At 47.0% G+C, this 22,967-nt stretch overlaps 2 protein-coding genes across 6 annotated transcripts in view; one reads left to right on the forward strand and one right to left on the reverse strand.

Annotated features, from left to right (window-relative positions):
* The window catches only part of KIAA0040 (KIAA0040 ortholog), a 38,802-nt gene extending 28,098 nt beyond the window's left edge, over positions 1-10,704 (forward strand). For 2 of the 3 annotated variants that reach the window (XM_058540014.1, XM_058540015.1), the window contains exon 3: positions 3,915-7,474. In XM_058540014.1, the coding sequence (XP_058395997.1) occupies positions 4,048-4,344 (297 nt within the window). In that variant the 5' untranslated portion in view covers positions 3,915-4,047 and the 3' untranslated portion in view covers positions 4,345-7,474. Of the gene's footprint in view, positions 1-3,914; positions 7,475-10,636 lie in introns of those variants that run through there. The other variant, XR_009219861.1, reaches the window with a different exon arrangement.
* Positions 10,705-15,251: 4,547 nt separating this feature from the next.
* TNN (tenascin N) overlaps positions 15,252-22,967 on the reverse strand; it is a 62,787-nt gene continuing 55,071 nt past the window's right edge. For all 3 annotated transcript variants that reach the window (XM_058540010.1, XM_058540008.1, XM_058540009.1), the window contains 2 exons: positions 18,562-18,725; positions 15,252-16,467 (listed from right to left, as the gene is read on the reverse strand). In XM_058540010.1, coding sequence (XP_058395993.1) covers positions 16,327-16,467; positions 18,562-18,725 — 305 coding nt within the window. In that variant the 3' untranslated portion in view covers positions 15,252-16,326. The remainder of the gene's footprint in view (positions 16,468-18,561; positions 18,726-22,967) is intronic.

Raw genomic sequence — 22,967 nt, forward strand, 5'->3', positions numbered from 1 at the left:
CACAATCAAACAAGCAAGTTGGTTGACACCTATTGGTGGTTTTACAAGAATAGATGAATTATCTTTCAAACAGTGTTCCCAATACTTGAGAGCCAACAAAAGGATGGGGTCTCCCAGACTGCATTTCTAAGGCCCAGAGTATGGCTCCTTTTGCAAAACATTCCATGGAAGCTCTAACTTTTAATTCATACCACCAAGGAGGTATTTGATTGTTTCCTGGAAATGCTAATAAAGTGAAGCTCATAAATACTAATGAAGCACTATAGATTAGCAGAGCTCAGCAAGTAACCTGGGGGCCTAGAAGAGAATTCTTAGATTAAAAAATATAAAGAATACCTTTTAATTGAATTTTCCCCAGACTGGATTCCCAAATGTTAATGAATACTCTCTTTGGCTGTATAGAGAGCAGACTCAAATAAGTACCTTTAGGGATCCAGAAGTGAATTATTGACTTAGCTTTAGCTTGAAAAGAAACCTATTTATTCAAAGGCTATTTTAGGTGCCATGGGATGGATGAGTTTGAGACAAAGGTTAGGAGAGGTAGGAGGACCTGGGATTTTGTGATAAACACATAATTCAAATGCATACTTCTATTTCAGCCAACTAAGGAACTTAAGTTGGAATTTGCTCATTATATTTGTCTTTTATGACATGATCCCTCAATAATAATAACCCCACTGGAATGTACAAGTCTCTGATATCCAAAACCATATCTTTGTCACTCATTCCTGAATTCTCAATATTTACAGTGTGTGACACATAAGAGGTGCCCAATAAATGTTTGTAAATGGATGTTAAATGTTAAAACATTTTGCAGAACTTTTTGGTTCCTGTTATCTTTTCCTGAAGGGCAACCCTGATCACAACATCCTCCTGTTATAAAGCCCCCAGTTAAATGCACACCCTGTGAAAGCCCTCTCTACTATGGCCACAACCTACAGTCCTCTCCCTTCCCACCCTGAGCCCCAGGCTCACCAAAAGGCCCCCTGTTCTCCTGCCTATATTCTAGAAGTTTCTCTGCCTGGAATCTTTGAACGTTCTTTTTACCCATGTTTCTGTGTCAAGATCCTACTCATCTTTCAAGGTCCTCCTCAAGCGGCTCTACCTTCATGAAAACTGCCCTAATATTCTCCAGGAGCTCAATGTCCTTCCTCTCTCTTTCTCGCTGAACCCAAGAGTCGCCCCTGATGCACTTATGCTCCCCACAGGGACCACACGACCCCTGGCACAGAATAGTTTGTCAACAAGTGTAGTGGTATTGTCTAATATGAATCACAGAAGTGCAGTGCAAGGAGCATTTGGTCCCAGGAAAGCTTATGTGTGGATCAAATTAGAGAACATCACTCAAAGTCTTCCCACAACAGAGCAGAAATATCCTTCTAGATGGGCCAAAAACTACTGGGCCATACAAGGCTGAGGTCAAAGCCAAGGTCATGGCAAAGGGAGAAGGAAAATCCAGAGAGACGAGTGATGTGAGAAGCATCAAGGCAGGGGAGTGGCCCCACTGAGGGGTTCTAGGATCCTAGGGTGGTTTTTCCCTATAAATAGCCTGTGGGCTTGAGGGTGTGTGGACAGATCTACAGCATGCGTTGTTCCCAGGGCCTCAGAGGGGCTTGAGCAGAACCTCTGATGAGGGGATGTGACTTCTCAGAATACTTTTCTTTGTTGCATGTTGAGTTTAAGTTCAGGCAGCCATATGCTTTCTATAAAGCTCCACTTGGGCAGGACTGGATTTTTATTGTATGTATCTTCATGCATTTGTGAAGTATTTAACAATGGGGAATAAATCTCTTTGCAGTCTTTTTCTACAACAGACTGGAATAAACGTTTAAGTCAACCTGGGGAATAGCCAGATATCATAAGAGTCTATAAATCCTGGGCTACTTGCCAAAATGGGTTAATTCCACACAAAGGCATAGGAGGCCCAGGGCAATACGTGTGAAGGGCTCACACCTTGGGGATCTGGAGCCAAACTTCCCAGAATCAGCAAGGCCAGCTCTGCTGCTCACTCACTGTGTGACCCGTGCCTCTGTCTCTCCAGCTGTGGGATGGAGGGAGTAACTGTACCTACTTCATAAGGTTGTAATGAAGACTAAATGAGTTAATAGGGGTAAAGTGCCTAGAACGGTGACTGGCATGTCAGTGCCATCTTACAGCATTACTTCACTTGCATAGGCCAAATGGCACAGTAGCAGGTGCCAATTTACACAATTGTATAAATTGTATAATTAATGTCATGGGGGTGTGGAGACTAGGACTGAGGTCAGGTGGGGCTTGGATGGACACTTGGGCACTGGGTACATGGAACACTTACAGAATGTGTTATCCAAGGAATTAGAGCTCCAAGGGCACCCCCTGGGATACCACATATCACACCCCACTCAGCAGGGGACACACATTTATACTCCAGGGCAGGACAACAGAATGAAGCCTGGTATTCAGAATGATTCTAGACCCAGGTTCCCCAGTGGTTTTCTCCATAGACAATGCACCATCCCATTGCTCACTTAAAAGACATAATTCATGTGAAAGTGATTAGAAAAGTATCAAGTGAAATACAAATATAAAGTGATATCATCATCCTTAGTTCTTCTGCTTGCCCAGCAGCCTTGGGTGAGCCCAGGACCCATTGTCCAGAGGTCTGGATGTTCGTCGCAGCTCTGTGTGGCCTCAGACATGTCACCTCCCCACTCTGGGCCTCAGAATCTTAATCTTTAAGTGAGAACTTGGTTGGGATGATCCCTAAGGTCTCAAGCCTGAAAATCAATGACTCTTTGATCTTTGGGTCCAGGGCAATGTCTTAAATTGCCAAAAAATTCTTAAAAAAACCAAGAGATCTCTTAAATTTCCTTGAATCATGCCTGTCCTTCATGTCTTGTTTGGACACAAGAACCTGTGGATTCCAGATCCGAAGGAGCCTCTAAGACCTTACGCTTGAGAGCCGAGGCCTAAGATATGTGTGGAGAAGTGGAGGAGGTGCCAAAGGAAGAGGGGCCACTCTGTACAAGCAACCAGAACAGCCCCAGATGTAAGCTGAGCTGAGGATAGGAAAAGGGAGGCATCCAGCGACCCCATCCCAGGTTCCAAGCACCATTGCTGAGCAGCCTGCAAGACTGCTTCACAGCAAAGAAAGAGAACGGGCAGGGAAGGAAATTTGGGAATATTTGGTTGAGGGACAGAAAGCAAAGATGAGGGTAATGAGGGAGAGGAAGGTAGAAACAGAGAGAACCAGCAAATGGTCCCCCAGACCAAAGCATGGTGGGTCCTCATTAGGCACAGGAGGGGGATGTAAGAGGGAGGAGACATGGAGCAGGGAAGGGAGCATGAAGGGACAGTAAAGAAGGCAGGAGTGAGGCAGGATGAAGACTGATAACCTCTTAGCCTGGGGGAGGTCCACCTCCCCTATGACAGGCAGCAAGAGTTAGACATTTCATCTTGTGCTTAAGCTTTACTAAGTGTTGAAAATGGCAAGTTGTATTCATAGAAGCTCAGAAACAGAGCTGTCCTGTGGGGAGTATGTGTTCAATAGCTATCAGGTCAGCTGCAGTGGAGAAAGGATTGAGAACTCCTCTCGTACAGGGCTCAGGATGCAAACCCCTAACCAGAACACTGAATACACACATTGGTTCATTTATCCAACCATTGCTGAGCACCTACTATGTGCCAGGTCTGATAGACTACTAATTTTTATATCCTAAGCCCAATATAGTGTGTGTACAGCAAGAATTAGTTAGTACTTATTGACTAAATGCATGCATCTATCTAAAGTTTATTGAGTCTTAATACAAATTTCAGTGAACTCTGGAAACTGTCGATTCCATTCCCTTTCTTAAGCCTAAAATCTATGATGTTATTAAAAACTATAGACCATTTCCACTGTATTTCTCTTCAATAGTCTGTTTTGCTCTCTTCAGGTGCTATCAGTGGCAGGCCCAAACCCTAAGCTGGAAGAGGAATAAATTACAAGTGGGCAAGACTGCATCCTCTTGAGTCCAGAACTTGCTAGTGAGCTGAGAGGGTCCTCTGGCCCCAGTCTAGCCAAGCACGATGGAGAAAATCACCTCTTTCTTTAGTGCCATCTGGGAGATCATCTCAAGCAAACACCAACAGGGCCTCTTCAACACCATCTGCCTGGGCGTCCTCCTGGGGCTGCCACTCCTGGTGGCCATCACACTCCTCTTTATCTGCTGCCATTGCTGCTGGAGCCGGGCAGGCAAGAGTGGCCGACAGCCGGAGCGAAACAAGGGGAAGAAGAAGAAGAAGAAGAAGGCTGAAGAAGATCTCTGGATCTCTGCTCAGCCCAAGCTTCTCCAGATGGAGAAGAGGCCATCACTGCCTGTCTAGTTAGGCAGGAAGCAGAGATGTCCTCCTTCAGGGGTTAAGCTGCCTTCCAGCTACACACGGGGTGGGGAGCAGCACCCCCTGAAGTGATGCACTCACGTCCACAGAGGAACTACTCAACCAAGGGACAAACTTCAGACTGAGTGTCCCCATGGAGGGCACTCCTGGGGAGCACATGGACAGTTCTTGGGCACTGTCTTGGCAGCTATGTGTCCAATAGCAATACTCTTGACTACAGACTCAGGCATGCCTTACACCCATCTCTGGCATACTCCGTATGCAAAAGCACAAGGAACATTTATCCCTGCATCTTGACATGTCTCCCAAATGCACACCATGCCCATCACACACACACGCACAAATTCAGACAACAGGTACCTGGGAAAGTATATTCTGTTCATAAAATGGTCATCAAATGTCTGCTTTGTGCAAGGCCCTGAGCAAGGCAGTACATTATCTGCTCTTGCAAACATCTCACAGGAAGGCCTGGCCAGATTCGAGCACACAGGCACAATTATATAACCAGGCAAGGTGCCTATGCACTGTCTATTCCATACACCACTCAGGTTAGAGAGGTGCGCTTTCCTATTACTATCCCTACATGACCTTTTAGTGGAAATCTTCATATTTGGACACTCCAGCAACCTGGTACAGTCCCCATCCCAGTATTTTGATATAGACACACCAAGTTCCTCTGCTTCTGACCTCTCGCCTGGGAGGAAAAGTTTAATGTGTGATGGGTCAAAATTCATTGAAAGCTGTTGTCTGCAACTTATGACAAAGTCCTCATTACCACTGATCGGTATTTAATGTGGTCCAAGACGTCTCTCTGAGATGCTACCCTCAGAACCACTCAGCGAGGTGCCCTTCTCCAATCAAGAACAAACAGCTCTTGGTAGTGACTGCTGGAAAGCTATGGAAACCAACTGTACTCCATTCGCTTCAGTGGACTACAATTGTGTACCTGTGCAACGTATGTTTTACAGATGGAAAGGAGAGGCTACACCTGAGCTAGGTATCTCCTATGTAACCAAAGGTTTGAGTAGGGAAGGAATTAAGGCAATCACCGGTACAGTCTCATAGAAGACACACTGGAAACAATTTCATAGGGTTGTAATGGGTGCCTGGTATGTTGCAAATGGAATGCCAAAGTTCCAGAGTTTAAATGAAAGTAGGATGAAGCTATATAGAGGTTTATTAATATTTATCTTTAAGCTCAGGCAAGTGCCTTGCACACGGCTAGTACTCGTAACCGTCTGTGGATGCTGTGGGATACGTGATGATGCAAGGCTAAACTTGCAATACCTCGCCATGTCCCCCAAGTGACCTTCTCTTCTAAGTGAGCCCAATAATTGCTGCAACAGATGGAAGTTGGGTGTTGAATTCTGCAGGAGGGTGCATGCACAGCCAAGGGTCTGGTTGACAAGTGTGCCTTGAGGTCCGCTAGGACAGGTAAACTAGATCTGCAGTGAATTGAGGAGAGCACCTCCCCACTGGGCAGAGTTAATCCACTGGTATGATGAGCTGGTTGGTGTTTCGATTGTATTGTCACCATACACAATACAATCTTATTACAAAGATAAATAATCCCCACCTTGGGGGCAGGTTGTGCTCTGAAAGTCCCTTTGCAAATCTGCTGGGTAGCACTCTTGAAATATTTTCCCACGGAAGCTGTTCTCACTGGTGGCGAAATTGCTATTTAATTAATAATGCTAAACTATGATATTTATAGAAAAAACTAAAATCTATAAGATTATGTTAATGGAAAAATATACTCTATTTGCTCACTTGGGCTACCTGGTACTCACCTGCCCTCCAGGTGTACTCCAGGCCCATGGAGGGTGGGCGTCTGACAGTAACTGCTGCACCAAGGTCTTCTAACAGGTGACCCTGTGAATTATAACTCAGGCCTACATATGATTGAGAAAAAGTCATGTTCACCCTCTCACCCCGAGTGGCCCTAAATACCTTGGGCACTCAGGCCCCTCACTCATACACCCCTTTGACCAGAGAAAGCAGCACCCTCTGATTCTCTGTCCCCTTGTCACATGGTGAGCTTGTCATGGAGCATCTGGCTGTCCCCTTCACATCACAGGATGACTAGTTGTCCCCCCACGTATACTGCTGCCACCAGGACGAGTTGCCCTTCCTGGCTCCAACTTTCAGTGCCCCTAAAATAGATGACTTGGGGGAGACATGGAGGCTGACAGCTGACACTGGTGTCAGATATGATCTAGGAGAGCAGATCACCGGGGTCAGGGACCGCACCAGTAACATGGTCGCCATGGCAACTGGCTGCTGGTTTGAATTAAGACAGCAGTCAGTTGTCATTGCTGTGACAAGGCCTCTGTCTCCAGGTGCAGTGCCCTGCTGTCCCCTAATCAAATGGACTTGCTCTACCTCCGGGCATGAAACCCCCAGAAACGCCCTTCTCAGTCGCTTCCACAGCCTAGGACCCAGGAGACTCAAACCCTGAATGAGACTTACCTTTTCCCCACCCAGACCTCTTCTGGCAACCTTCATGGGGTGCCTACAACAGTGCCAGGTGCATGACAGGCCCTCAAGTTTGTGCTGAATAAATGGGTGCATGAAAGGATCCCAAGGCAATTATTGGAGTCCACTCCCTCTCCCACTTCATTCTCATCTTTGTCCCCCATGTTTTATTCTCCTCTGGTTCCCTCCTCTCCTGGCACCACCCTGGCTCCATCCCTTTATTTCAGTCCATTTTTACTCCTTCTTCCCAGCCTCTGTCCCAGAACTGCCACTGGCAATGGGGGGCCTCATGACTGGAGCCTGCTTGGGAGGTTTAAGCCAATGGATGGCAGAAAGAATTGTAAAGAAGCAGCTTCCTAAACCAGCAGAGGCTTGGGGAGGAGGCGCCAGGCCCGGGATTCTGAACAGCTTCAGCCAAACTTGGCCACCACAGTCTTTTCCCCACTGCTCAATGGATTTGCTTTTTTATTTCCTGGGGGGAGGGAGAGGGGAAGCTGTAGAGAAAGGGCAGTCACCTTGTTTCAAGAAGAATATAAATGGTCCAAGTTGTATAGTATTTGTCAGTATTTTTTTTCTGGAAAATTCAAACACACCGAAAGAAAAACTTATTTAAATAAAATACTTTGAAAATAAAAAGCCATGCCTGACCTCCTTGCTTGCTGGACTCGGAGAGTAACTTTCTTGACAGCATGAGACCTTACCCTCTCCCAGACGTCACACAGAAATGAGTGGTACAGCGACTCCCTCTGAGACACCAAGGCCCCGCGTCCCGGCCACTGCCTCCGCCCTGGCAGAGTCACAGGTCAGAGGACCAGGAATGTGCTCTCACACCCCTGCCTGCAGAGCAGACACCTCGGAGACTGTGTACCCTCAGAGGTGCCAGCTGCAGAAAAAACACTGATGTTCCTTGGCAACACTTAGAGAACATTCCCTTCAACGAGGTCAATCAATGTCTTCTGAAAGGAAAAAGGGGGAAATAGCAAAAACTAAGTGAAAATAGACCTCTGAGTTAAATCTGGTGCTGGGAAGGGGAGAGATTGAGAGCCTCTATAGTAGCTGCTAGGGAGACAGACAGGTAAATGACAGATGATAGATAGATAGAAGATATAAATAGAGATATAGCTAGAGAGATAGACAGACACATACACACATATGTATGTATAAATATATGTTGTTCAAGTTGGCCATAGCTTTGCATTGGTTATGAAATGAAGTGATTTAGATGCTCCTGATTTCTCCTTTAATGATGCTAAGCTGGTCATTAGAGCAGAAACCATCTAGAGCAGTGCTGTCCAGTAGAACTAGGAATGATGGAAATGTTCTGTATCTACACTGTCCAGTATGGTACCATTAGCCTCATGCAGCTATTTAAATTAATTAAAATTAAATAAAATTAAAGGTCCAGTAGCTGAGTTACACTGGCCATATTTCAATTGCCCAGTAGCCACCTGTGGCTAGTGGCTACCATCCTGGAGAGCGTTGGTCTGAAGCCTGTGGGAAGAGTGGTCAGACACGTTGGTGAAACACCATGTTCACTGCATTTCAACAGCGACTTAGGAAGGAAGGCCTATGCCTCATCTCCCCCAAGACAGGCTGATATTTCTGTAGTTTTAGTTGATTCCTGGGCTCCTTCCCTGTCACCACATAGTCCACGACAAGCTGAGAACAGAGAGTCTTCACCCAGCTCTCTGTTCTTTCCTCCAGGACTTGCAAAACTTTCCAGTGTAGAGGAGGGAATGTCGCCCAGACATCCCGTCTGGGTGAGGAGCGGCCGCTGCAAGCCTGCAGGATGCCAGAACCAAACGCTGTCAGCTCCACCTGCCTGGGCTGGGCCCTGACCTTGGGGTGAATACGCAATTGGACAATGCGATGAGCATTCTCAACTCACCAGAACCCGGTGCACTGGCCCCTTGCCCTCTGACCTACTATTATTCCTAAATTCAAAGTCACAGGATTACAAGACTGAAAAAAAGAGTCCCTTCAACATAGCTTTCTGTCTCTGTCATAGGTTCAAATGGCTGTTTTCAAATACCTGTGACACCTCATTCAGGAATGGCCCTGCATGCACGCAGGCCATTCTAACTCCTTCGTGAGGCTATTTATTCCCTTAACAGTTTTGACTCTTTACTAAGGGCCAGCATACAAAGTTGTCTGGAGGGGCTCAGAGCCTGGCTGGGGGACAGACAAGCAAATAGACCATCACAATAGTGTGGTCACTGCTTCCTCAGAGGGGAGAGGAGCTCTAAAGCTGATGTCAGGACAGGCTGTGGGGGCGATCACCCAGGAGCTGTCTAGAGAACTGCAGAGGAGGAAGCTGGGAAAGGAGAGCACCGATTGCATTGTCTACAACCTGAAAGCGTGGCCTGGAGTAGAGACACACGGGACAGCCTGATGGGGACCTTCAGTGGAGTGGTGGGCGAGGCTCACGACCAGGGCTGTCCGGATTCTGAAGCTAACCCCAACTGCCCCTGGTTATGGAATTTAGGCCCATGACTTAATCTCTGTAAAAGTTACCTGTAGAGTTAATGATAGCATCTATCTCACAGGGAGAGGAATAAATGAGATAATGTTTATGAAGCAGTTAGCACAGGGCCTGGCTTATAGTATGTGCTCAGTAAACGTTTGTTATTATTAAGGGTATAAGGAAGCTCTCATGAAAGGGAGTGTCTTAGAAGTCAAAGGAGAAGAAACTGTCAAGAGGAAAGCCAGAGTCCATAGAGTCAAATGGTACAGACAGATCAAATGAGATAAGGATTGAAAATAATGTACATTTTCTATTCCCGTTGGTGTAACATGTTCCCTAATTTCACCACACACTGCACTGTCTACAGTATTACCGTACTCCCAATTTGCAGTATGTGACAGGCGAGGTTCTCAAGTAGCTATCCCACCTCACCTCACGCCCCCTCTGCTCACAACCAAGACACCTGGGGTGACAGTGCCCCCTGGTCGCCAGATCAGGAGAGAGCTGCGTCAACAAATTTTTCACCTTTCTAACAGTGTTTCCCTGAGAACATCCATCCAGCTGCATCACTGGTCCTCAGACTAAATGTGCTAAAGACCTACTGGGTTTTATGTGATATTCACAAATCTCAGGGTCAAGAATTCCACGCTAATTTGACAGATGAGGGATTTTCATAACCCTACATCTTAAATGTTGTTACAAACATATTTCTGGTGAAGTGTTCCAGATTTTACATCCCTGCCCACAGGAAAGCTTCCCTAACCCTGCAAGTCTTCCCCATCACAGCAGGACCAGACTACGGTAACGGTGTACGTTCCTGTGTTCTCAGCATCCACCCCCATTTCCACCTGCATTAGAATGCGCCTTCATGAGGCCAGAATTTTAACTGTATTATTCACATGTATCTCCAGTACATGGCATGGAGCCTGGTATACACTATATGCTAAATAAATGCATTGATTAGGGAAAAAAAGAAAAGAAAAAGAATCATCGGGTGTTTCTTACAAGCGCAGTCCCTCCCTGCTCTTCTGCCGGGTTTATTAAATCTAGGGTGGGGGCCAGACAACCCGCTCTTTTAACAAGCACTCTAGGTAATGCCAGTGGTCTCTGAACCACACTTTGAGAAATATTATCTAGATTCTCAGAAAACAAAAGAATTCTATGGTCAAGTAAGTTTGCAAAACACTGCATACTGTGACTTCCCCACTCCTCCTTGAGATCCGCAATGCGTGTATCACATGAAATGTTCTAACAGGTACCCATAATAAAGAAACTGGTGTAACTCTGCTTACTTCACAGTTTTCCAAGCCTATTTGACCATGAAACCTCTTCTTTTAGCACATCTGGAGGAGCAAGAGTTCCGAGGAACACCCTTTGAGAAATGCTGCCGTGGAGGGTTCCTGTCCCCCTGTGCTTCATCTGTTCTGGTCTCTCACTGCCTACAGCTCAATTCATATCATCCCCAAGGAAACCCTTTCTGAAATGTAGACAGATTCTCCTTTACCACCACCAAACTTTCTTTCTCACTCTGCGCTTTCTTTTCCTTCCGTTTGCAAGTCATAATCATCCTATGGGTGACTATCCACAGCAAATACACCCTAGAGCTGGCAAGAGATACACCTCTATCAAGGAAAAGAAGAAAAAAGAAAATCCAAAAGTTTTGAACAGAGTTATAGAGACTAAAGATCCAAGCCCTCTGTCTTACATCCAGAGTGCTTCATAGTACGTACGACCACCTTCATTATCTATCTGATTCTTGCAGCAACCAATGCAGTGAGTAAATCCGGGCTTGATATCATTCCCATTTTACAAAAGAAGAAAATGAGGCCCAGGGAAGGCAAGGAAGCAACTCACCCATACCTGGAATGGAAACCAAACTCCTTCATACTCCTTCCCCAGAGGCCCTCTGTACACCAGGCATCGTGATCCAGGACAATCTACTGATTTTGGCTCCTCAAAGACTGTTAACTTGCAGTATCCCCTCCCTTAAGTCAGAAATTTATGAAAGACAATAAAGAGTTCTGCCCATAGGCCTTTAGAGTCCCCAAATGTCTCCTTCAGATGTGCCACAGCAAGTCTCATCTCCTTATCCTCCTCTAATTAAACCTAATTTTCTTCACTTACCAAAATAATGAACTGTTTTCATACCACTTTGTTTTCCTCTTTTATTTAAATTACAATACTGCAATGCCATTGTTTTCTATTTCTGTCATTATAAGCACCCTGCAATTTATCTGTTATAGAAAAAACAGGCTTTTATGGGCTATCTTGAGAACCTAACTTCTTTACATGACATTGGAATTGGAACTCAACCCATTTCCCATTTCTCTATAGAAATAACCAACTAACTGAAAAACTTTGGGAAGTGGAAATACATTTGCACATTAGAAACTGCCTAAAACCCCTTCCAGGGATGCCACCCTCACCTTCACCATGCCGACGGCCTCCAGGCCCCCTGTCCCATCAGCAGCCCAGCAGAGCAGGTTGCGGATAGAGCCCAGGTCTCACCAAGCAATCTCTTCAAGGCATTTCCCAGTTGTCTGCTTTGTGCAGTAGTCCAGCAGCAGCACTGCCTGTGCCGCCACCAAGCACAGGCTGGATGCTGAGCCATACCCTACGGGCTGACTCTCCAGACCTGTTACCCAGGAAGAAGAAAAGTGGGGACTCCCCCAGAACTCCCCTTTATGGAGGAGAGGACAGTGGCCTTGAAGTGAGAGGTTCTTGACAGGACAACACTGCCATCTCCTGGCCTGGCTGGGTACAGCGTGCCTCCTTGCCCTGGGCTGAGGGCCCCAACCGTATTGATTGACAGACAGTCCTTGATCCTCGCCATCGCCCAGGTGAAGCGCTTAAGAGAATGACTTGGAAATTTTTTAGCGGAGAATTTCCTCCAGCAAATGACTACGTTTCGCCAAGAGCTTGTCATTATTTACACTTGTGTTTCCGTCTGCCATGCTCTACCTCTCTTTGCATTTCTCCTGCTCACATTCACTCTCTCTTTCCCTTCACAACATCCCCTTGATCACAATCCCTTGAAGTCACTCTTTATCTCTGTGGCTCCTTCAGCACTTTCTGGCTTTAATGATCCTTGAGTCCCTGAGAATTCTAAGTTAAAAAGCAGAGCTCCTGACGTCACGCGACAAACATCAACGCTAAGACCCTATTCCCAGGGGAAGCCACTGTCAGGAACAACCAGCTCTAAACTCTGCCACGAAAGGACCCCTCTCTGCCTTTACCACCCATCTCCCCCATATCCTGTTGATTCTTCCTCCTAAATATTTCTTTAATCTGAGCCCTTCTCCCCTATCCCACCATTTCTGCCACAGACCAAGAAAGTCATCCCCTATTGCCTATTGCAATAGCCCTAACTAGTTTGTGAATCTCCACCCTTCCCCCAAAACTTCCCTCAACACCTCCCCCCATTCTCTCTCCTGCTACCAGACTGATATTTCCAAAATACAAGCCTCACAACACGTGTCCCTCCAAGGTTTACACACCTCTGAGTGTTCTCCACTGGCCAACTCTTTCCTTTTAGCAGTGGTTCTCAGTGCTGCATGCATGTCAGAATCCCCTGGGAGCTTTAAAAAGCTCAGATGCACAGGACTCAGCTGAGACCGTGGAGGCAGAGGCTCTGCAGGCAGAACAGGATCTGGATACATAACAGCTCCAGCTGATTCTGATGGACAGCGAGCGCTGAGAACCACAGAACTCGCACGGCCAGAGTCCCTGCCCACCTCTCCAGCCTGGGCCCCCACCAATCTCACCTCGCCCCACCAAGAAACCACTTTCCGCCCTCAGACATGCCACACTCCACCCTTTCTTGCCTTTGCCACCACGTTTCCTTTTCCCGAGGTGCCCTCCCTCCTCCCAGGCCTCTCGTTTCTCCCTTGGCAACTCAGATTCATCCTTCCAGACCCAACGCTCACATCACACCTGTGAAGTTTTCTCTGGCACCCCTGTTCTGCTCACCGCGTCCAGTCCATACCCCTGTTGACTCACTGTCCCCATCGCGCTACCCGCTGTCATAGTTTGTCCCCACCACACTGTGGGCAGGGGCTGGGTTCTGTCCATCACTGCTTTGCTAGTGTCTTCCATGGAACAAGCAATGGCTCAGAGACCTTATCAAGTGCTTGACTACTTCTGTCCTTGCTTCAACCCTACTGCCTGGCTTGCAGCCCACCCCTCCAATGAAAGCTTTTGTTTTCTTTGGTTTGTCCAAAGTTAAGGGTAGGAATTGTCCTTTAAGCTTCAAAACCCCAATGGCTCATAACCTGACTCTAAGAAAGTGTTTGAACCTCTGAAAGGCAGGTATATCCAGAAACCCATTCCTGGGGCCTATACTCAGCTGCCAGAGCTGGTCACGTCAAAATGAAGTTAGGCACGGAGGTTTAGGGCTAGAATGTTCTCCTCAGGCAGTCAAATATCCTTTGAAAATGAGCCTCTCCTGACTTCCTACTCTGGCCCCCATAGAACCCTTGAAGGTCAGCTGAACTTTTCTCTGCCCGTCCCTTCGGGGCAGCCTGGGTCCTTCAGGGCCAAGAATGTAAGACACAACTCCAGTGTCCCACCAGTTCTCTTCTTGGCCAGTACTGGAGGAACGCTGGGGTCAGTGAGCACAGGGCGTGCTGCTGCCATCACAGATGCCTCCAGAGCAAAAAGACACTCACGACAGCCCCCACGCCAGAGCTACTCTGAGTGGTCACCAATCCCGCAGCAGCCACCAGCCCAGACCTCTGACTGAGTCAGAAGGTCTGGGATGGAGCCCGGCCGTCTGTGTTTTACTAGGCACATTGACCAGCCTGTGAAACTTTGGGAAGCACTGTCCATCATGCACCACCCTCAGCTCTGAATCATCCCAGGGTTTGATCCACTTTGCAAAGGAGGCTCTCCTTTTCTAAAAAGCCTGCACCCACTAGGATGAGCACAAGCCTACTGAATCACTGAGGGGAGGACCCTCCGTGCAAACAGAAGACAAGAGGACTCCGAACTGGGAAGCTGTACAGGGGGACCTTTACGATGGAGGAGGAAATTAGCTCAGGCTCCGGCCCTGATGAAGCTGGATCACGACTAAAGAAATCTGGGAGATCTCGGCAAATAACCCCTCCTGGGAGAGGCCTGCACAGTCCCCTGCCTCTACCACCAATCACTACCTCCACCTGTTAGTCCTGCTGTAGTCTTCTTCCAGGGCACTTAACACTTCTTAAAATTGTCCATTTATGTGTTGTTTGTTGTCAGTCTCCACCATCAGAATATAAGCACAGGGCAGGAATATCATGTTTTGTTCACTTCCATAGCTCCAGTGCTTGGAGTAGAACCTGGCGCATAATAGGGCCTAGTAGATATTTGTTGGATCAATGAGTGAATGAATGATAGCACACACTCCATTAGTGCTAGGCCCATGTCTGGCTTGCTCATCTCTGTGGGCTCACCTCCATTGCTCACCTCTGTCTCCCTAGCACACTGCCTGGTAAGCAGCAGGCAAGCACTTAAATTCTCGTTGAATCAATGAACAACGTGCAAGCACATTTTTTAATGATCAACCCCAACTCTGCAACTGTACTCCATTCAGACCCCCCACGATCAGATCTAGCAGTGACTGTGGCATTGCTCAGAGTGTGTGTGTCAGGGGGTGGGTGGTGCTGAAAACTTTAAAGGTTGACAAAAACTGTTTCGAGAATATGACTTGGCACTCAGCCCGAGGTTAAAACCTGGCAAACCCGAGGCAGTAACTGACTCCCCACTCCTGGAGGGGGCCTGCAGCTCTCAGAGCATTGGCCTTCCTTCCCACTCACTCACTTCTCCTGGTTCCAAATGCCATTATTTGCCATCACACGTAAGAGACCACAGCCCACCAAATTCCATTATAATGCACAAATTATTACTTCACTTACACTCAGGTTAAATTTAGAATTCAAGTGCACTTACGTGGGGAAAATAACACAAGGCAAATTTTTTAAAAATCAAGCGGTTTATTATTTTCTTTTTTCCTTGAATAGGAATTTAAGTTACTTCAGTGGGCACTGACTTCACTACAGAAAAACCTTCTAAAGTGATGGGAAGATAAGCAGAAAGGATCTGACCTTGCTGAGTGTCCATTCAAACAAACAGTAAGCCCCCAGTGCCGAGCGCTTGCAGAAAAGCCAGGGGTCCAACCAGGTGGGGGCCGGGGAAAGGAGGGAGGCTTAGGACTTCACACCATGAAAGGGAGTCACAAGAAGAGGCTTTAGGAGGAACCAATTATCAAGAGAGTCAAATTATTTAAAGTTGAAATGAGTGAGAATTTATTCACAACATATGCAGATCTATGAAAGTGATTATGCAAATAGCTGGAAAGGGGGCACTTAAAAATAGCGGTAACATGGAAGCTTTGGTCTCCAGCAGGCTGGATACTAGTCAGAACTCAGCTAAATGTGGATCCACCTGGGTCCCTTTGGGTTCCCTTTATCCTTCCTCATAACACCAGCAATTTTTTAAAAGGGGAAGATCTACACCTTTTTCGTCAAAACCCAGTGGTAATGGAGGTAATGAGCATCAGGCCACCTCGGCACCTTGGTCATTGAAGAGAACCCCTCTTTGGTGCTTCTTTCTAGAGACATTTGTATTAGCAGAGCTTTAAATATATACATACCAACTCCCAGAGATTTCCAGTTGGTGAGGTGCTAGATGATTCTTTTTTTTGTTTGTTTGTTTGTTTTGCCCTAATCCTTGTATTTGTTGCTGAAGGTAGGCTGAAAAACCTTGCAGTTCCAGTGCTGTCTTTCCCACACAACTGTGCAACTACTATTGTGTTGATTTTCAGGCCCCCCAATATAATGGGCAAAAATGCAGGGGACAGAAAGTAACCTCTCTGGTTTGAAGCTTGGTGACACGTTTTGTCCTGCAGGTTATCCAGCCATTTCAGAAACTAGAGGTCCTGAGCATCCTTCAAATGTCCATTAGCCAGTCACCACTACCCACCCCACCCCAAGCTTTCGCAGCCCCAACCCGGGACTGGTCTTGTCTCGTGTGACAATCTCTCACATGGGCCATCAGAATGTTCTCGTCTTTCCTCCTAGTGTCCGCTTCTTTCTGTTCAGGACATGCTCCCCGCTGTAGCCATGAGGGCGGATTTTCAACTCCACATAAGGAATGGAGAATTCATGTCCTTTCCACGGCTCCCAGTTCACCCCCTACATAAGAAAAGCTAACATCAAGAAAAGGCACCTGGGAGGAGGGTGGGGTGGGTTTGGCACAAAGGAATGCTTCTTTGCCAGTGAAACCACTCCCTGTCTGCTTAGGGGAGAGAAAAAAAGACAAGTGGTGACCGGGGTAGTAATTAGTAATGATAAGGGAATTGAGGGCTGACTCTAGAAACATGCGCCCTCTGCTGGTCAGCAGGGGTTAGACAGGCTGATGAGGACTTGGAAGCCCCCTATGGTTTGGAGGATGGGGATGCTAGCCTGGCTGAGGCCAGGGCAGCAGCGAAGATAACACAGGGTCAGCCTGGCCAGCAATGATCACATTATCTTTGCCTCACTCTTTTCCTTTCCAAAAAGTTAAAGGCAAAAATAAACATATTAATTGGCCAATTGTGTAAAATCATTTTCAATTTAGACTGCTTAGATATTAGCTCTGGGGTAACAAATAGCCTGCTGAAAACTAAATTTCATTTTATGTCTTTTGACTGGTGAGCGCAATAATATTTAATTCACTTAATAACCTTGCAACCTGGCCAATAAAGAGCCCAAGTGACCAATTTTATGTATTTTAATTTGTGAGGTAAATAATAAACAAGAAGCTAAATGCCTTGCAGACTGTGAAAAGCACATTAACCAGATGAATGTCTTTTATTAGCAAATATGGGGATCGTTTAGGGCACACTGGCTGCTCATTTCAAATATTTGATCTCTGATCGCAGGCTTCCCCGAGTCAGCCCCCATGCTGCCACCGTGATTCATGGGCCCACCCTCCTTGGCTTCCCTGCAGGCAAATTTCTTCTTCCCTTTGAAAAATCACTTAAGGATTAGGAGCCCCCGCTGCCCAGTAAGGACCAAAGTAATCAAAATGTACCTGGACTTTAGATGTGCTAATATTTACAGTAATATTGGTAGGAGGTGAGTTCTGTGGAGAGATGGCTTCCTGAAGGCAAGGATCAGGACCCAGGATGAGAAATTAGAAACCCAGGATGGCGACTCTGAGAGTTCACGGAGGGGATGGATTAATGATGAGTAGGAACAAAGATGCAATTTTCAAGAAGCTATGAGAGAGCAGGCAGGAGATGTCTGGTAGCTAGCAAGGAGTCAAGATGATGTTCATGGGTCATTGAGGTTCAAGAAATCACTGGAGGGAAAGTTTCAGAGCAAGGGAGGGGAGAGGAGCCCTTGGGAACTCTTAGCCCCATGTGCACACTCCTGAAATGGCGAGACAGGTTTAGCACAATGCTCTGGGCAGACTTTGGGTGGCTTTGGATGAAGTGGATCCATGGATGGGTCTGACCTAAAGCAGAAAAGAATCTGTTCTCCTGGTGATCAAAGGACTTGAGAGAAGTCACTTTGGTTTAACTGGGAGAACAACTAGAAAGAATTATGAAGTATCTGTTATGGATGGAATGTTCTCGTCCCCCTAAAATGCACATGTTGAAGCCTTGACCCTCAATATGATGGCATTTGGAGGAGGGCCCTAGGGAGGTAATGAGGGTTAGATGAAATCATGAGGCTACAGCCACCATGATGAGATTAGTGCCCTTATAAGAAAAGGAAGAGAGACCAGAACTCTCTCCACCACGTGAGGACACAGTGAAAAGGTGGCCGTCTACAAGCCAGAGAGAGCTCTTACCAGTAACGAAATCTGCTAGTACCTTGGTCTAGGACTTCCTAGCCTCCAGAACTATGAGTAATAAATGTCTGTTGTTAAGCCACCCAGTGTACAGCATTTTGTTATAGCAGCCCAAGCTGACTAAGACAGGGTTCGTGTGTGAACTAGGAAAGCGAGATGGTGTGACCCACATCATCTGTCTCTACTCAGCAGGGGGCAGTCTGAGCTCCCACCCACCTGCACTAAGTAAGTGAGCAGCACTGGTGGGAATGTGGAGTGGGGAGGGGTCTCAGCAGACAGACAGGGAGGGCCTTGACCTTGAGGCCTGGGAGCCTGGAGAAGCTCTACTGCCCTGACTGGAAGCATCAGAAGGAGAGGGGCAGCCAAACCAACCACGAGGGTGTCCCTTTTGGGAACTGAATGTGGGCAGAGCCTGGGGCAAAAAAGATGTTTGTTTGCCTGTCACCTACCTCACTGTGCTTGGTCTCCCCATATCTGCCATTTGGGTTGGCCAAGTGGCAGTTCTTGTACCACCAGCCACCATGATGCGTCAGGGCACAGTTGCTGAGGGCGATATCATTGTCTCTGTCAAAAGTCGTAAACTTCCACCCATTGTGGTAAGAAAGAGCGTCCCCTGCAGGAGAGAAGAGATGAAAGGTGAGAGCCAAGTTTCATCACTGATCATACTCTGGCCCGAGAGGAAAATCTCCAGGCATGAAAATGCCAAGGATCCAGTCAGTTATGTCACAAGTAGTCACTCCTCTCTCAAAATGGCCAAGAGGAGAACATGATACAGAAGAACAGATTCTCTTTCCTGGCCTGTCACCCAAACTTCAGGCCTGTTTCTCCAAGAGCCTTAATGGCATTTTCACTTAGAAGTTTTACAGTCATGTGAAATATCCAAATATCCAAAACCAAACTCATCGACTCTCCCCATAGAACCTCACCACCCATTACACACAGCTAACCCCTCTCTCGACCTCCTTCACCCTCTCTGATCCACCATCCTCCCGGCCCCCTAGACTTGAAACCCCTGAGCCAAGTTTGACAATCCTATTGTACCCCTTTATCAAACCCTTCCTTCTGCAGGTCACTCATATACCCTGCTGCTCCCACAGCTGCCACCCTAAGCCTGTTCTCATCCCTTGGGCCTTCCTAGCCCTTCTGAAGCTTAAACATCCATTTTCATCATCTCAGGCCTAACATCCTACTTCCCACCACATGGAGGTGAATTACTCCTTCTTGCTTTGCAGGTCTGTAACTTGGCTGTTCCCTTTGCACAACCTCATAGCCCACTATCCCCACAGGCACCCTCCACTTGTAGAGTGGACGGGTCCACCTTTCATGCATCTGCTCACCGATTTTTCTCTGCCCTGCATCAGTCCAGATCCTAACCATTCCTCAAAGCCCAGCTGGGCCCCACTCCTGAGGAAGAGTCTCCTTATTAATCCTCCTACATACCCTCCTAACACACACACCTGAACTTCTAGAGCGCTTCTAGGCACGTATATATAATTTAGTGCTTCATTACATCCTGTCTGAAAATCTGCTGTAATTATTTCTCCTATTTCCCCATCATATTCGTCATCCCTTTATAAGTTTACTTTTTAATTCAGCTCATAAAAGGCAATAAAGGCCCACATCAATCACAAGCTTAATCAAGTTCTGTTCCTACAATAACAGTGCTTATATTTACATCTGATCTCTGAGTTTACCAATCATCTTCACATATATATTCTCATTTGACCCCACAACAAGCCTGCGGGGTGGGTCGGGCAGCTCTCAGTCCCACGAGGAAACAAACTCACAGACTCATAGACTCTAGGGACCTGTCAAGGTCCCACAGTCCACAAACAGGAGAGCCAGGACTCAAATCTCAGTCCTTTAGATTCCATGTCCTGGGTTCTTTCTGAGACACCGATTCGCCTGTGGCTCCCTTATTTCAACAGAGGGCTTCAACTATGCTGGCAAGAGCGAGCTGTGTCTAGCAGTCTGCAACAATGATTCTCGAAGTGCAGCCCCCCGGACCAGCAGCATCAGCATCACCTGGGAAGTTGGTATAAACACACACTCTCAGGCCCCACCCCAGACCTGCAGAACCAGAAACTCCGGGGTAGCACTCTGCAATCTGTGCTTTAACAAGCCCTTCAGAGGACAACAAGCCCTTCTGATGCAAGCCGAAGTTTGGGAACTTTTGTTCTGCAACGTCATTTATTCAGGAGACAGCAGGAACACCTGCTACATTACGGCCCAGCACCATGCCAGGCTCTGGGAATGCAAATGGAGGAAGTCCTTGCTCCCAAGAACTTAGCTGGAGTTGGGGGGAGGGGGTCTCGGTGGCGCAAGTGGTTAAGTGCGCGCGCTCCCCTGCGGCGGCCCAGGGTTTGCCAGTTCGGCTCCCGGGCGCACACCAACACACTGCTTGGCACGCCACGCTGTGGCGGCATCCCATATAAAGTAGAGGAAGATGGGTGTGGATGTTAGGCCAGGGCCAGTCTTCCTCAGCAAAAAAAGAGGAGGATTGGCAGATGTTAGCTCAGGGCCGATCTTCCTCACAAAAAAAAAAAAAAGAACTTAGCTGGGGGGGGGATTGTTGTTGTTAGTGCCATTGAGTCGATTCCCACTCCTAGGGACCCTGTGTACAGCAGAGCAGAACCCTGCTTGGTCTCTTTGTGCCGTGCTCTCCCCTTCCGCTGCTGCATCAGACAATGCTCCGCTGCTGTTCACAGGGTTTATGCATAGTTGGGGGTGGTAGGGGCAGATATATAAAGAGTTGACACACATTGTGTAAGGGGAAGGTCCCAGTTTGTCCCTCTGACCTGGGAGCTCAAACAGCGACTCCTCTATGCCTCACCCAGCAAAAGCAGGGGCAGCGAGAACGGAGTGATAAAGGCCTTTCCTCTCAGGCACAGCAAAACCACTCTGCCCCCATCAGTTCTCTCCCATCAAAGAAAGGCAGACTGTCACCTTACTCACACACATTTCCTCCTCCCTTCAGAGTTCTTACACATCGTTAACTACAGCTTAAAATAACATGGCAATGGCTCCCTGAATAACGTTCTCTCAATGAGCACAGCTTTCCTAACCTGCATATCAAGTTACCAGCACTGTTTCCTAAGAATCTCTGCAGAGGCTGTTTCTTAAAGATTTGTTTGTGGTTATCTAAGCTTGGGCACTGGGATGAAGAGCGAGGAAGCAGGTTTTGGCCTGAGCGTGGGAGGTTTTTTTTCCCGCAGATGGATTTTCTACCTTCTAGAAACTGAAGCCATACTGATGTTCTGGATAGAGATAGTGAGTAAACACATAAATCAAAAGGTAACTTTTCTCTGGTCAAAGGTGAGACAGTTTTCTGATTTATTAAGCTCATCTCCCTAAGTAAGATAAAGTAGAAAAGCCAATGGTGGTTAGACTCCCTCCATTCTATTGGTGTTTTAGGAAAAAACCCAGATGAAAGATAAGCACCTCACTTCTACTCTAATGGCTTTGGGTGGGAAGCTGGTTCTTCTCAAGGAGCGCATGGGAGGGGTTGGTGGCAGGCCCATAAAATGTCTGAACCCAAGCCCAGGGTGGGGCCACTGAGCTGGTCATCACCCATCTCATCAAAAATGTCACTTTGACACTAACTCTCCTCCTCCAGCACTTCCTGAGACAGGAAAGATGACCCAGGCTGCTGAGCCATCTCAGCCCAGAAGCCGTCACTAACATCACATCCCCTATAAGTCACACAGGCACAGGACCGTGTGTCTGAACCTTGAACATCTTCTCTCCTGGGACCAGGAACGGGCCAGTGAAAGAGTGATTTGTGCCATCTCTAGTTTTCCCTTTTGTCCATGTACCCAACAATTTCTTCTCTCCTTTTTTTAAGTGTCAGTATTTAAAAACCTACTCAAAGCAAGGAGGGCACTGGCATTTGGGGTAGAACAATTCTTCACTGTGGGTATTGGCCTCGCTGGCCCCAGCCCACAAAATGCTGGTGGAGTTCTTCAGTCACATTGCCAAGTGCCCCCCAGGGTGGACCCATCCCTGGTTGAGCAGTGCTGAGTCTCCTGCAGGTGGGACTTGAAATTAGCTGTAAATGACGGGTCAGCCCATACAAGTCATTCTGCACCCTTCCCAACATCTATCTATTTCTGTTTTCATTATAATCTCTAAAGAGATGAATAGCATCTTGAAGGTAGAGCTCATAAAATGTCCTTCCTGCCCTTCTCCAAGATTCAGAATCAGAAACTAAATTTACACAGCACTACCTGGCTGGAGTTTCCTTCATGGAGACATAATGGGCTTTCTGATAGGACTTCAATGGAAGCAAAAGTTGAAGGCCCACGTGGATGGTCTGAGTAGGGGACAAGTCTTAAACCTCACATTTCCACCAGAGCTGCAGATCTCTAGTTCTAATCAGAGCTACAATGGAATTAAAAGCTGGGGAGAGCTGGCATGTGCACAGAGATATCAAAATGTTCACCTTCTGTTTGAACACCGTGTCCTTTAAACAGAAATGCATCATTTAGGACATGAGTAGCCAGAAGCTTCCAAAATTTCAAAACCCTCCTCAGGGACCAATCAGCATATATAAGGAAAGCTAAAACTCCACAAACCATACCAGTGTAACTGAGAATTTGAAAGGAAGAATGCTAGTACACATGGGAAGACTAGACCACTGCCTAAGTGCTGCGAGATTTGAAAGTCTCTCAAGGCTTCCTATTAAAAAATACCTCCCCACTGTTGGCCTGAACAGAATTATCCGCTAATCACAGTTAAAATGCCAATAGAGTACCTGGGAGGAGAATCTCATTAATTCACGAATATATTGACTCCCTTTCACTCATTTTCCCATTAGGATCAGTTCATTTACTGGATTATTTTAAGACAAGCCTCA

This window comes from Diceros bicornis, chromosome 4 (genome assembly GCF_020826845.1).
Source record: "Diceros bicornis minor isolate mBicDic1 chromosome 4, mDicBic1.mat.cur, whole genome shotgun sequence".
NCBI lineage: Eukaryota > Metazoa > Chordata > Mammalia > Perissodactyla > Rhinocerotidae > Diceros > Diceros bicornis.